Below are 15122 nucleotides of genomic sequence, written 5' to 3'. Positions count from 1 at the left end.
AATATTATGCTTGCTAGTGCTTGTGAAATGATCACAGGGAACCTTTGGGTCTTCATTATAGCTGAGGGCCTGCTAAAGGCCCACAGAGCTGTCATCTTAGTCCTCCTGTGAAGCTCAGACTGTGGCGCCTTGTACATGCCACACGTACCGGTATGGTCATCCGTGTGTCATACGTGTGATGTCCATGTGACGTCCGTGTTTGCATATGTGTGACATCTGTGTGACTGGTACCGGTAAAAAAACGCATGATACTGAAATTAATGGTTTTTGACTGTGTAAAAGATGGGCAAAGCCTGAAAAAGTATACATAGCTATAGAAAGATAGCTAAAACATGTAAAAATAGATTGTTTTGTATTCATCATATTGTGACTTTATGAAAAGTATGTGATTGGATAATTTGTTATATTGTCAATCTGGGTTAATTTTTGTTATTGTTGAAGGGATACATTGGGATTATTAGGAACTATGTGTTTTTCCCTTTGTATTACCCTAATGCAAAATTTCTCATGAATTATGCTATGTTGATGGGATTGTACATATATCTGATGGGTTGCAATTTTCTCTTTTTGTAGTATGACAAATCCTGGCGTTGAGTCTATTATAATATGCATCCGGCTATCTGGGATGCGGTTTATATTTCTCAGTGGTTATCCTCCTATATATATATATATACATATATATATTATTTTTATACTTACATCTTTGCCCATTTTGTCTGCCATCAGCTAAAATGTCCACCGTAGCGGTGCGCATGCGCGGCAGCACTCTGAGCATATTCGCGTCAGCTGGCCTCCACATGGACGCGTGCAGCCTGTCCGAGGACACGGGAAATGCCCGCGTCACTTCCAGGAGTGCCCGATGACGCGCATATCTGCTGGAGTCCCGCCCCACCTGCGGCCAATGGCAGTCTCAGCGGCCAATTGAGCGGATTATTTAAACCTGGCATGAAGTGTACACATCACACCACGGCCCCCCGAAGAAGACATCGAAACGTGCATGTCGGGGCATGTTTTTCTTGGGCAATTCAAACCACTATGGGTGAGTGAACACTACTGTATAGGATTGTTTCATGAGTTCTGTAATGATTTGGAGTGACATATTATGTGGGAGCCCCTTTATGGAGGCCCTGATTCAGCTGATATCTGTACTTTAATATGAGAATAAATGATGAAATAGACATATGAAACCTATTACTTGTATTCTGTACATGGGATAATTGTGATTTTCCACTATTATCTCACACTTCTATGAACTTAGTTGCACTTGCATTACATTTATTTATGAACCATTGAGTATGTGTTTGCTGATGAACATCAAAACAACTGTTCACATTTTTTACCATATGTGGTTTGCTGGCCCTTCATGATTAGTCATCAGGGACATCCTGTAAAAACCTGAAAATTGTCATTTGATTACTTGATGAATTTGTATGTCACTTCTTGTTGTAATACCACTTAATAAATATTTTTATACTTTTGCAAGAAGTTTGCATTTTGACTTGTTCTTGACATGTGTCACTTTATTACCATGCCTACGTTTCCCCTTAGCTCTCCTGCTATCAAGATAAAATAGATAGATAGAACAGATAAAATAGATAAATAGCGCAGATAGATAGATAAGATACATAGCTGGAACAGATAAAATAAATAGATAGAACAGATAGGATAGATAGATAGAGCAGATAAAATAGAGAGATATAAAGAAAGAAAATAAGAAACATAAAATAGACAGAAAAAAAGAACAGATAGAATAGCTCAATAGATATACAGTAGAGATAGCTAGCTTGGCCAGCTGTTTTACAGAATTTTTATTTTTTAATTTAAAAAAATGACAAGGGGTCCCCCCAATTTTTATATTCAACACAGGAACAGCAGCAGCTGCAGGCTTCTTCTGTACCTTGGCTGGTTATTAAAAATAGAGGGGATCCCACCCTTATTTTTAAAATTTTTTGATTTAAAGAAAAGAAAAAAAAAGACACAAGGTCCTGTCCATTTTACTAAAACCAGCCAAGGTACAGCAGACAAATAGGGGCTGATATTATTAGGGTGGTTAGGGCCATGGTTATTTGGTCCTTTCCAACCTAACAGTAGCAGCCTGCAGCCATCCCAAAAGTGGCAAATCCATTAGATGTGCCAATTCTGGTGCTGGACACGGCTCTTCTCGTTGCCCTAGTGCGGTGGCAAACAGGGTAATATTTGTGGCGTTGATGCCAGCTCCAGCTGGCATCAAGCTCCAGTATTAGTAATGGGTGGCATCTAGCAGAAACTCCCATTACTAATCCAGTAGTGTAAAGGAGAATAACAAAGTTTATTTGAACAAAAAAAACCCGACTCCAGCACTTTTATATTTTATAATTTTATTGTTTTGTTTTTTTTTTTTTAAATACAAAATGTCTGCCGTAATCCATTGAGATGTTCGACGACTAGGGCTGAGCGGATCCGAACTCTAAAAGTCCAAATCCACGCGATTTCAAAGATTTCCAGGTGCCGAATCCGGAATTCCGGGTGCATGATCCAGATCCGGCACTCTGGAAAATAATTGAAAAAGAGAAATAAAACAGCGTTTCATACTTACCGAGACTCGATGTCATGGCGGCACACTGCTTCCGGGTTGCGCATTCACTTCCTGTACTGTGCATCTATACACACAGCTATCCGTGTTTTCCCCACTCACCGGCCATCCTCTCTTCTGTCATTGAGTGCAGGCAGACCGCGCCCCCAGCCTGTGACAGTATCTGCCTGCCGAGCAGTCATCGCGTCTGTCATTGTCTGCACAGCAAGCGGTCGTGCTGTATGGCCGCTGACTATGTAGCAGAGCTGAAGCGGCGTGGAACCTCGTGTGGATTACGCCAGAGCTGCAGGGTGTTGGGGGTTAATAAAGCGGTGAAGGAGGGTGTGTTTTGTACTTATTCCAAACAAAGAATTTTTCTCTGTGTCTGTGTTTATTTACATTCACTTACAGGTTAGTGTGATGCCGGTATCTCATAGACGCCTGTGCCATTACTAACCTAAGGCTTAGTAGCAGCTGTGCGCTGCTATTAACCCCTTATTACTCCAGAGCAATCGAAAAGAGCCGGTATTGCACCGGGATTGTCACATCTAATAGATGCAGCAATACCAGACGGCTGCGGGTTGGAATACCAGCCCCCAGCCGGCATTATCATGGCTGGGGATGAAAATTAGGGAGGATCGTACTTCAGGTTTTTTTTTAAATTATTTATTTAAATAATGAAAAAAAAGCTGCATCACCGACACAGCCGCGCACACTTCTGACAGGAGCGTGCATGTGTTTCTGTGTACATGCACGCTCATGTTCAGAGAGTGTAGGCTGTGCCGGCTGATGTCATGTCAGACTTGTACGAGTCTTAAAGCGCATCACTGACACAGGCGTGCACACTTCTGACAGTAGCGTGCATGTGTTTCTCTGTACATGCACGCTCATGTTCAGAGAGCGCAGGCTTTGCCGGCTGATGTCATGTCAGACTTGTAGGAGTCTGACAGCGCATCACCAGCACAGCTGCACACTTCTGACAGGAACGTGCATGTGTTTCTGAAAGACATGCACGTTCACCATACTGACCCGCAGACACTTGCACTGCTTTCCCCGCCCACTGGCTGTCCTGCTGCCTGTGATCGGTTGCAGTCAGCTGACACGCTGACACTCAGGGTGGGGGGCATGTCTAGCTGCAACCAATTACATGCACCGGTGGGAGGGCAAAACAATGAATATTGAATTGTCGGCTCCAGAAGGGAAAAGCGTGACCCGGAAGGAGTGTGCCGACATGACACAGCCTCAGGTGAGTACACTGCATGCGCTCCTTCCCCCTCTTATCCCCTCCACAAATGTTTTTACACTCCGGATTCTGATCCCCATAGACTTACATGGGCACCGGAATCCGGGGCGGATCCGGATTTTATTTTCAATCCGGCAGTGATCCGTCGGTCCCGGATTTTGGCAGATTCAATCAACTCTATAAATAAGTCATCTGAGGTGCCTTTTATCACTCATTCCAAATCCTGGAACTGGTGGTAAGGGAATGGTGAGTCCCACATAGCTCTTTGGCCGTTCCTAAAACCTGTACCCAAAATCCGGGCCCATTAAAAAACACCTCTCAGCATTATACGTGCTGGAGCCTGCTTTTCCAGGTCCTACATCACCAAGGCTTCTCACCTCAGTGATACATACCTCCTGTCCAGGACCTGCCCAGCTTCCCACTTACAACGCTTATATATTTTTTTCCTAATATTGTTAGTCCCAAGAGGAGACTAGAACATTTTATACTTTGATTGCATAGATAATTCACATATTTTCGTACTGTGCAGACAGTCAGGGTTAGGTTACAGCAACATGGTGATTTTGGTGGCAAAACATGTCACATTGCCAGAGATTACTATTTGTTACTGCTAGATTGCAGTGCAATACAAGAAATGGGATTAAACTGTGACCCCTAGCATACTATGACTATGACAAGCAAGATGCAAAAAAACTAATGGGGTCCAAATTTTTTGCAACCTTGTTCTGATACCCCAGGTGTCACAATGCCACCCCATTCACATGTATTATACTGCAATGTAGTGATTTTTACCTGCAATATCTGTGTCACGGCCAAGCTGCTATTTAGCATTATGGAGAAAAGCAGCTTAATAAATTGTGCATCTCTTTTTTTCCTATGGTAGGCACAATTGTTAGGCCTCCAGTTATTATAGCAGCTATTTTCCCCCCACGATTACATTGCAGAGGATGATGGAATGACATAGGGAGTGATGTCGCTCATAGCCATTTATCCTCAGGACCTTATGCCTTCTCCTCCAGCCTCCTGATGAACCTTTACATGGGAATGGGGAAACGCGTGAAGGCCAGGCAAGGTTGAGAGACCTGCATCTATACTGGGAAGTAGTGATATTTCATTAACCCTTGTATTACTGTTTCATATTTTGCCATGATTATGGGTTTATCAAGAACCCCTTTTGGTGACCCGATTGTGGGTGCCTCTTTTGGGTTGTGATAAAATTAATCAGCTATTTAGTGAGTCACAGGTCTTTTTGATACTCTAATTGTTTTTTGTTGAGTGGTGTGGTGCGCATTCCTAGGTCAAACTATTGTATAGACCATTTTGCATCTGGCTGTGTGCAATTTAATATGATTAGATACATTGAGTTACTTTATTACCCCATTTTTGTTTGGGAAACTCCATTCATCTGTGGTGATTTATATCTCCGGTTTCGTTTGTTTCCCACAGGGTGGTTCTTTGTATATCTTCTCCCCATTTTCATGGCAATTACCTTTATCACTTACTGTATTTGATTCCTACAGCAGACTACAAGTTATTAGCATCAGCAGGGTCAGGAAAAGGGCAAGCTGACTCTGAATGGGGGCGCCCTGAAATCTAAGGTGTTAAACCCTCCATAGTCAGGCATGGAAAAATTTCCCTAGGGTCTCTTAGAGTACTCTTTAGCCTTTGTTTACCTGTTTGAGATATCATCTATCCCTCTCTTCTGTCTAGGGGTATCCTTATTAGCAGGGACAGGAAAAGGGTAAGCCGACATGGAATGGGGGCACACGAAAACTTAAGGTGTCGCACTCTCCGTAGTCAGGCAGAGGAAGATTTCCCTAGGGTCTCCTTGGGCCCCCCTTAGCCCAGGCCTATCTGCTTTGGATATTGGTTGTCCTGATCTTTGCTCTTTTTTATATATATTTATATATTTTGTGTATTTTTGTCATTTTAAACTCTATATTAATAAAGTGTTTTTTATTAGGGTTTTGAGATTTTGTCATAAAATTCAGTGAAGTCCCTCAATCAAACACTTTGCATGATAAGGTCACTATTATACTCAGCAAGTAAGGGGTTAGTTGAAATGGTGCACACCGCTCACTGCACACAGCTTTTGTGCCAGAAGCAGAAAGCGAGCATTTTTAGAGCAAGCACCATCTTTTCACATACTCATGGAAACTCATATATCCAATGTGCAAAGGCAGAAAGGCAGTGACATGATACAAACTGGTAAAAAATACATTCCTGAAAATAAATCGAAATGTGGTGTGTCATGAGAAATAGTTTGAACTGCTTAGTAACCCTTAGAAACAGACTTATTCTTGCTTATATATAATTAGAAATACATTCTTTGGCAGTTATATACGATTTTACAGTAAAACAATTATGGTAAGAAGTACTTACGACCGTTTCTTCATTAGTAAAGTTTTAAAAGTCGAGATGAGTTCCAAATATGATGTGGGTGTTACATAATTGTATCTTTGTAGCTCTGCACGAAACCTCTCAGACAAGGTGATAGTTGATGTGTGGAAACTTTTACACATGTCAATACATCCATTTCTAATTTCTTCTGACATTTCAATATCTTCTAAAAATCGTGTTGCAACAGCTTGAAGTGCATCTTCTGGCCAGGACTAGTTAAAATGTTTCAATCAGAGGAAATTAATGAATACAAAACATCTGCTCAGCTATAGATATTGAGGTCAGATACAACAAGTTATATTTCAGAGATAAATAGTTATATTTAGGTGAGTCACATTCTATTACCCAATTATTACAGAGCTTTTCCACTGCTATGATGTTGGTGACCTACTCGTAGAATAGGTCATCAATGTCTAATTGATGGGGATCAGACACTTAGCACCCCCAAAGATCAGCTGTTACCAGGCAGTGGACAGATGTAAACAGTGTGTAGAGCTGAACATCCACTATTCAAATGAAGACAAGCTGTTCTGCAGTACCTGACAATGGCCACTAAATGGTGTACTGAGTTGTGGTTTCCCACTCCGTACTCTGCTTATATGTGGCCACTACTTCAGGTGAGAACAGCTAATCAATGAGTGAGGAATGTGGGGTGGAAGATAGATCATCGTAGTACTGGTCGTCAAGATAAGTCATCAATACCATGGGAGTGGAAAAAACTTTTAACGGCTACTGAATTTGTTTAGAGACATGCTAGCCATTATTAATTTTGCCTATATAGTGTAGCATAGGATACTATAGAGGTTCTTGATTATGCTTTGGTATATCTGTATAAGTTGATTTATTCTTCCCCTTTCATATGGTTTTGCTTCCCTAAGCAAGCAATCATAGCACAGCCTTTATTTTTCAACAGTTTAAGTCAAAATATAACCTTTTCTAGGATTGGCTGCATGACAGTAGGCAGCAAAAACAGTTTTGTAGTCAGTATCATACAGCGGGTAAAATAAGTATTGAAGACCTCACCAAATTTCTAAGTAAATATATTTCTAGAGGCGCTATTCACATGAATTTCCCACCAGAGGTCTGTGACAAGTCATCCAATCCACATAGGCAAAGAAATCAATCCATAGATGTCCATAAATTTAGTGATGTGTAATAATCAGAAATGACACACGGAAAAAGTATTGAACACATGAAGAAAGAGAGGTGCAAAAAAACATGGTAAGTCATGGCACCAGCTGAAATATCCATAATTAGAAAGCAATCATTCCATTTACTAAAAAATAATATCAGCTGCTTCAAGTGATGGCCTATAAAAAGGTGTCTCATTACCAAAGTGCCACACAAGAAACATCTCATGATGGGTAAAACCATATTATTGCAAACCATAAGGTTGGCATTGGTTACCAATGAATTTTGAATTTCTAAACTACTGAATGTTCCAGTGAGCACTGTTGGGGCCATAATCCTCAATGGAGAAAATGGACATGACGTGGTTGTCATGCCTTCATAGAAATGCATATAATTATTTTATTATGCCAAGTAATAAGATTACATTTAGTAATTGACATTGATACTGTCCACTTGTCCAGTGATATCCAACAGCGCCATCTGTTGACAATGTTGTCTTACTGCAGTTAGTTTAATGTTTCACTGGTTACTGTGCAATGAAAATTGTCCTACCAAGGCTTATGTAGTTACCCATCAGACCTTGCATAGGCTCTGCCCCTTCTTCTTCAGCAGCCATTTCAGTTACATGAACACACACATTCTGCATGCTGAATATCTCTCCAGATCTCTGCTCCTTATGTTTGCCTCTACATAGCACAGTCGGTGAGTTATGATCCCCTGGTTAGGGCTCATCAAAATTATAATGTAGTTGGTCTGTTCTGCAAGTATTATCCTGTCATTAGCTAATATGTATTCGCCATGTAGTGCATTTACCCTGCATGTCCTGTATCAAATGGAATGCTATGTAACTCAGATATGTTGTATGTTGTACTTAGTATTTTCATTTATTTCTTGTAGTTTTACACTGATCTCATTAATAAAAGTTGTAAAGGACCCCCAGCGTCCGAGTCAATGCATTGATGGGAAAGAGTTAAGCTGTCTGTCAACTCGTCTTCCAACGCACAGATTGAGGGTGCCAGAACAGTAAAACGACTGCTATTAACGGGGTTGAAGCATAGACGCCGACTTCTATCAGAGAGCAGTCAAGCCGCATACAGACACCATGTCAGATAGAGGATCTGAAGTTTATGTAACACGCTCCCATGTAAGCTCGTCAGCTTCAAGGAAGTCTGTGAGCAGCGCTGCAATTGCCACCGCCAGGGCGAAGGCGGAAGCCGCCAAAGTGAGAGCTGCCTTTGCTGAACAAGAGTTGAAATTAAAGACAGAAAAAGCACGTCTAGAAGCCGACCTTGCAAAACTTGCTGTAGACACAGAAGCAGCAGCAGCAGAAGCTGAAGTACAGGCTTTAGAAGAAGCAGCACGCAGCGACAGTAAAAGTTTCAGGTTAAGGCTCGGACCCGAACTCAGTCATCGGGATATCTCACAACGCACTTCAGACTACGTGCTAAAGCATACCGCATCAGACGACCGTCTACATTCAGCTCCAAGAGAGAGACTTAATCCTGCCATTCAGCCATCAACCTTCATTCAACAAACATCCCATGTTAAGCATGAAGGTAATTCCGTCCACCTAACACCATCAGTGTCACCTGCACCCAAGTTTGTAGATTCCTATTACACAGCGAACCGTCCCAAAATGGAGGACCCCGATGGTGACTATCATGGCGACAACGTATTTGATGGCAACAATAACTCACTGGGACCTCATCATAGCAACATGTATCAGGACCACCCTCTCAGAAATCAAGAGCTACCAGATTTCCTCAAGTTCTTCGCACGCCGTGAGTTACTCACCAAAGGTCTTTTAAAGTTTAACGACCGTCCTGAAAGTTACAGAGCGTGGAGAGCTTCCTTCAGAAACGCCACGGCCGGCCTGGACATCTCTGCCAATGAAGAGATCGATCTCTTGGTCAAGTGGCTAGGAAACGAATCAGCAGAACATGCAAAACGCATCAGGGATATCAGCATCAACCACCCGAGCAAAGGTTTGTGCCTGTTATGGGAGAGACTTGATGAGTGCTATGGCTCTTCAGAGAGGATAGAAGAATCCCTCTTCAAAAGGTTGGAGGACTTTCCCAAGATCTCTAATAAGAGCTTTCACATGCTAAGAGAATTGAGCGACCTCTTGGTAGAACTCCAAGTCGCCAAGTTTGAAGGAGACCTGCCAGGCCTCGCGTCCCTAGATGCAGCCAGAGGTATTAAACCCATAGTGAATAAGTTGCCTTACAGTCTGCAAGAGAAATGGTTGAACCGGGGTTCAGATTACAAACAACGTCACAACGTGCCGTTTCCTCCATTCCATGTCTTCGTAGATTTTGTGCGCCAGCAAGCCAAGATCAGGAATGATCCCAGCTTTGACCTTTCCACCGCAGATCCCATCAACCCACGAACAGGTAAGCCTGCTCCAGTACGCAACCCTCGAGGCTCACCTATCACTGTACACAAAACTAATGTGTCTGCTACAGATTCATCACGCAAGACCCACAGTACAACAGAACCTGAAGGGTCACTAACAATTGACCCAGACAAAGAGTGCCCCCTACACAAAAGGCCTCACCCACTGCAACAGTGCAGGAGTTTTAGAGGAAAATCTCTTAAAGACCGTAGAATCTTCCTCAGAGAAAACAACATATGTTACAGATGTTGTGCATCCACATCTCACTTAGCTAGAGACTGCAATGCCAGTATCACTTGTTCGGAGTGTAACAGTCAAGAGCACAGCACAGCTCTACACCCAGAACCAGCCCCACAGAATTCCACGCACATCGACCGACTTACAGAGCACGGCGGGGAGGAGACAGACAGTACACCTCCTGAAGTGTCACCCCAGTGCACTCAAGTTTGTGGAGAAGGTCTCACTAACAAATCCTGCTCAAAGATCTGTCTGGTTACAGTTTACCCTATGGGCTACAGAGAAAAAGCGGTTAAACTCTATGCTATACTCGACGACCAGAGTAATAGATCACTCGCCAGCTCAGCTTTCTTTGACATCTTTGGAATCAAGGGACTTAGCTGCTCCTACTCACTGAAAACATGTACAGGAGTGAGTGAAGAATCTGGCAGGAGGGCAACAGGTTATCAAATCGAATCCCTAGATGGGAAGACATCCTTACCCCTTCCTACATTAATCGAGTGCAATGCCATCCCGAACAATAGAGAAGAGATACCCACTCCAGAAGCGGCACTACACCATCCCCATTTGAGAAACATAGCGCATCTCATTCCTGCACTTAATTCCCAAGCCAAGTTGGTCCTTTTGCTGGGGAGAGACATCATCAGAGTTCACAAGGTGAGGAAACAGATAAACGGTCCTCATAACTCGCCCTACGCTCAGAAGCTAGATCTAGGATGGGTAGTTATAGGGGACGTCTGCCTCGGAAAAGTTCCCAAGCCGAACAACATCCAATCTCTCTACACGAACACATTGGAGAGTGGCCGTCCATCCTTTTTCCTACCCTGCCCCAACAAATTCCCAGTGAAGGAAAATCTCACCAATTCAGCACACTTAGATGGTGGGAAAGACAGATACGCCATGGATGAATTGTGCGACGGAGACAAAGATCATCTAGGGTGCGCTGTCTTTCAAAAGACCAAAGAAGATTATAAACGAGCTCATTCCATTGAAGATGAGACCTTCCTGGAGATAATGGATCAAGGATTTCACAAGGATGAAAACGACAGCTGGGTGGCTCCACTACCATTCAAGCCACAAAGACCCTGTCTTCCTAACAACAAAGAGATGGCACTAAAGCGCCTTACCTACTTAAAGCCAAGTTTCTCAAAGAAGCCAGAAATGGAGGTACATTTCTTTGCTTTCATGGACAAAATATTCAAAATACCAACCGACCAAAATCCTGCAGACCATGCGACCAGAGCGGTATCGGCACCACGCCTCAAAGACACTAACTGGCTAGTCGGACCTGCATTTCTGTATCAACCAGTACCCACTGCTCACGAGACACATACACATGAACTCTTCGAACCCGAATCAGATGTAGAGCTACAGCCTCAAGTTTCCACACTTAGCACAACGATCACCAACAGGCACCTTGATTCCAGCCGCTTCCTCAGATTCTCTACCTGGAGATCGGCCTACAGAGCCTTGACTTGCCTGATACATGTCATTAGATCCTTTAAAAACAGACAATCGAGACCAGCTCCATGCAAAGGCTGGCATCGTTGTCATAAAGCTTACACAGTGGAAGAGCTCACGCAAGCCAAACACGCAATCATCTGTTGTGTACAGCATGAAGCTTATACCCAGACTCTAGAGTCCCTCCGGAACCACAGAAGTGTCCCAAAAGATAGTCCCCTTAAAAAACTGGACCCGTTTGTGGATACTCAAGGACTGCTGAGAGTCGGGGGACGAATTTCAAATGCAAAGCTTGAAAATGACGAGTGTACTCCAATCATTGTTCCTCACGGCCATGTTGCTTTCCTGCTGGTTGAGCATTATCACGCACAGGTTAGACATCAAGGGCGCTTGATAACTGAAGGAGCCCTACGGGAAGCGGGTTTCTGGATAACAGGAGTTAAGCGACTTGTGAGTAGAGTCATCTTCAAATGTATCATCTGCAGGAAACTCCGTGGTTCTTGTCAATCCCAAAAAATGGCAGACCTACCAGCAGACCGTTTGAGTACCGAACCTCCTTTTACTAACGTGGGCCTCGATGTGTTTGGTCCCTGGTCAGTTGTCACACGTCAGACTAGGGGAGGACATGCAAACAGCAAGCGCTGGGCCGTCTTGTTCACATGTTTGAGTATTAGAGCCGTACACATAGAAGTCATTGAGACAATGGACACATCCAGCTTCATAAATGCCTTCAGACGATTCATTTCTCTCAGAGGACATGTAAAGCATATACGCTCTGACAGAGGATCTAACTTTGTAGGAGCATGTGGTGAACTAAAGATTCCCTCAAATCTGGACATTAACCAAGTAGAAAGACGTCTTTCAGAACTAGGTTGTACGTGGACCTTTAACCCACCGCACTCATCTCATATGGGAGGTGTGTGGGAGCGCATGATCGGCATCGCTCGCAGAATCCTCGATTCCATCTTTCTGCAACTTGGTCCTTCGAAGCTCACTCATGAGACTCTAACAACCTTCATGGCCGAGGTAGTAGCTATAATGAACGCCAGACCACTGGTTCCCATATCCAATGACCCTGATGACCTATCTCTGCTCACCCCTTCAACTCTCCTCACCCAGAAGTTTAATGTGAGTATGCCGACTTCTGGAGAGTTTACTACAAAAGACTTGTACAAATCTCAATGGAAAAGAGTTCAAATGTTAGTAGACCTTTTCTGGACTAAGTGGAGAAAACAATATCTCTCTACATTACAGACAAGAGACAAATGGCAAGATAGTAGACCCAACATGAAACCTGGGAATGTCGTCCTAGTGAAGAACACTCAGTCTAAAAGGAACGAGTGGCCTCTAGGATTGGTAACCAAGGTCTTCCCAAGTCAAGACGGACAGGTCAGGAAAGTGGAAATCAAGATTCCCAAGCAAAGTGGAAAGCTGTTTCTTAGACCTGTATCTGAACTTATTCTATTGCTCTAGTTTAAGTTTGTGGCATTCCCCCGGATGCCAGACGGGGAGTGTCATGCCTTCATAGAAATGCATATAATTATTTTATTATGCCAAGTAATAAGATTACATTTAGTAATTGACATTGATACTGTCCACTTGTCCAGTGATATCCAACAGCGCCATCTGTTGACAATGTTGTCTTACTGCAGTTAGTTTAATGTTTCACTGGTTACTGTGCAATGAAAATTGTCCTACCAAGGCTTATGTAGTTACCCATCAGACCTTGCATAGGCTCTGCCCCTTCTTCTTCAGCAGCCATTTCAGTTACATGAACACACACATTCTGCATGCTGAATATCTCTCCAGATCTCTGCTCCTTATGTTTGCCTCTACATAGCACAGTCGGTGAGTTATGATCCCCTGGTTAGGGCTCATCAAAATTATAATGTAGTTGGTCTGTTCTGCAAGTATTATCCTGTCATTAGCTAATATGTATTCGCCATGTAGTGCATTTACCCTGCATGTCCTGTATCAAATGGAATGCTATGTAACTCAGATATGTTGTATGTTGTACTTAGTATTTTCATTTATTTCTTGTAGTTTTACACTGATCTCATTAATAAAAGTTGTAAAGGACCCCCAGCGTCCGAGTCAATGCATTGATGGGAAAGAGTTAAGCTGTCTGTCAACTCGTCTTCCAACGCACAGATTGAGGGTGCCAGAACAGTGGTGCTCCCCGCAAAATTTCTGACAAAGGAGTGACAACAATTATCAGAAGAGTTGTCCAAAAGCCAAGGACCTCTTGTGAAGAGCTATAGAAAGACCTGGAATCTGCAGGTACAATTGATTCCAAGAAAACTATAAGTAATGCACCCAACCTCCATGGCCTGTATGTACGCTCACCACGCAACAATCCATTGATGAACAAAAAGTGTGTTCAAGTGTGTTTAAAATGTCCTCAACAACATTTAGACAAGGCTGTGAAGAATATAGTCTGGTCAGATGAGACCAAAATGGAACTCATTGGATGCCATGTTTGGAGACCAAAAGGCACTGCATATCACCCCTAAAACACAATACCAACAGTGAAGTTTGGATGTGGGAACAGTATGGGGTGGGACAGTTTTTCAGCATACAACACTAGCAAATTTCATATAATTAAAGGAAGGATGAATGGACAAATGTACTGAGACATTCTTGATAAAAATATCTGTTGCCATCTACCAGGATGATGGCAATGAAACAAGGATCAGAATGATCCCAAACACACAGCCAAGAAAATTTTCAATGGGTTTCAAAGAAAGAAAATAAAGTTTAGAATGGTCCATCCAATCACCTGACCTGAAACTAATAGAAAATTATGGAATGAACTAAAGCTCAGAGATCATACAAGGAACGTTCAGAATTTGCCGAGTGTTTGTGTGTAAGAATGGGAGAAAATCACACCTAAGCAACGCATGCATCTAGTTTCTCTATACAGGAGGTGTCTTGAAGCGGTCATCAACAGCAAAGGCTTTTGTACGAAGTATTAGGGTATGTTCACACAGGGCTTTTTTGGTAAGTTTTTGCAGCGTTTTTTAGCTGCAGATTTGCCTTGGTTTTATGCAAATTCATGCTAATAAAAAGCTGCTTTTGACAGCACCAGCAAAGTCTATGAGATTTCTGAAATCTCATGCACATACACACACACACACACACACACACCTGCAGATTTTTTTCCTGACTGTTGTGTCAAATACCTGCGTTTTTGCTGCAGATTTCAAAGAATGAGCATGTCAATTCTTTGCAGCATTTTTGCAATGTTTTTTCATTGATAAAATCCAGTTTGTAGAAAAAATGCACCAAAAACGCCACTAAAAAACTCACCAAAAATGCAGATGACTCAAAGGAGATTTCCTGCCACAAGATCAGGTTTTGGTCAGGAAAAAAACTTACCAAAAAAGCCCTGTGTGACCATAGCCTTAAAGGCACTCTGTTAACTAGTTTTTACTATATACGCTGAAGCCAGCATGTTGTAAGAGTTAATACAGAAAGCTCAGGAATGCCCGTGTTGTTACAGTCCGGTCTTTTATGTATTTGCTATGTTTATTTTAGCAGCTGGATCCTTATCATTGCTGCGGCTTGCTGGCTTGTGCCATGTTGTACAGTATGCCTCACCTCTTATTGACACTTCACAGTCAATGTACAATCATTATGGCGAGCCTAGTGTGGGCAGGGACAGCTCTGTGGACTCTGCTTCATGACTAAAGCTAAAAATGCAC

General features: G+C 42.7%; 2 protein-coding genes across 2 annotated transcripts in view; one reads left to right on the top strand and one right to left on the bottom strand.

Annotated features, from left to right (window-relative positions):
* DNAH7 (dynein axonemal heavy chain 7) overlaps nt 1–15122 on the bottom strand; it is an 880767-nt gene that overhangs the window by 353519 nt on the left and 512126 nt on the right. The window contains exon 41 of the mRNA XM_075317837.1: nt 6177–6406. Within this exon, the coding sequence (XP_075173952.1) occupies nt 6177–6406 (230 nt within the window). The remainder of the gene's footprint in view (nt 1–6176; nt 6407–15122) is intronic.
* On the top strand, nt 7921–13326 carry LOC142245258 (uncharacterized). The gene is made up of 2 exons (XM_075317838.1): nt 7921–8027; nt 8223–13326. The coding sequence occupies exon 2, from the start codon at nt 8428–8430 to the stop codon at nt 12889–12891; it is 4464 nt and encodes a 1487-aa protein (XP_075173953.1). The 5' UTR covers nt 7921–8027; nt 8223–8427; the 3' UTR covers nt 12892–13326.

This window comes from Anomaloglossus baeobatrachus, chromosome 7 (genome assembly GCF_048569485.1).
Source record: "Anomaloglossus baeobatrachus isolate aAnoBae1 chromosome 7, aAnoBae1.hap1, whole genome shotgun sequence".
Taxonomy (NCBI): domain Eukaryota; kingdom Metazoa; phylum Chordata; class Amphibia; order Anura; family Aromobatidae; genus Anomaloglossus; species Anomaloglossus baeobatrachus.
The sequence above is the reverse complement of the archived record's forward strand: the minus strand, read 5'-3'. Positions and strand labels throughout refer to the sequence as shown.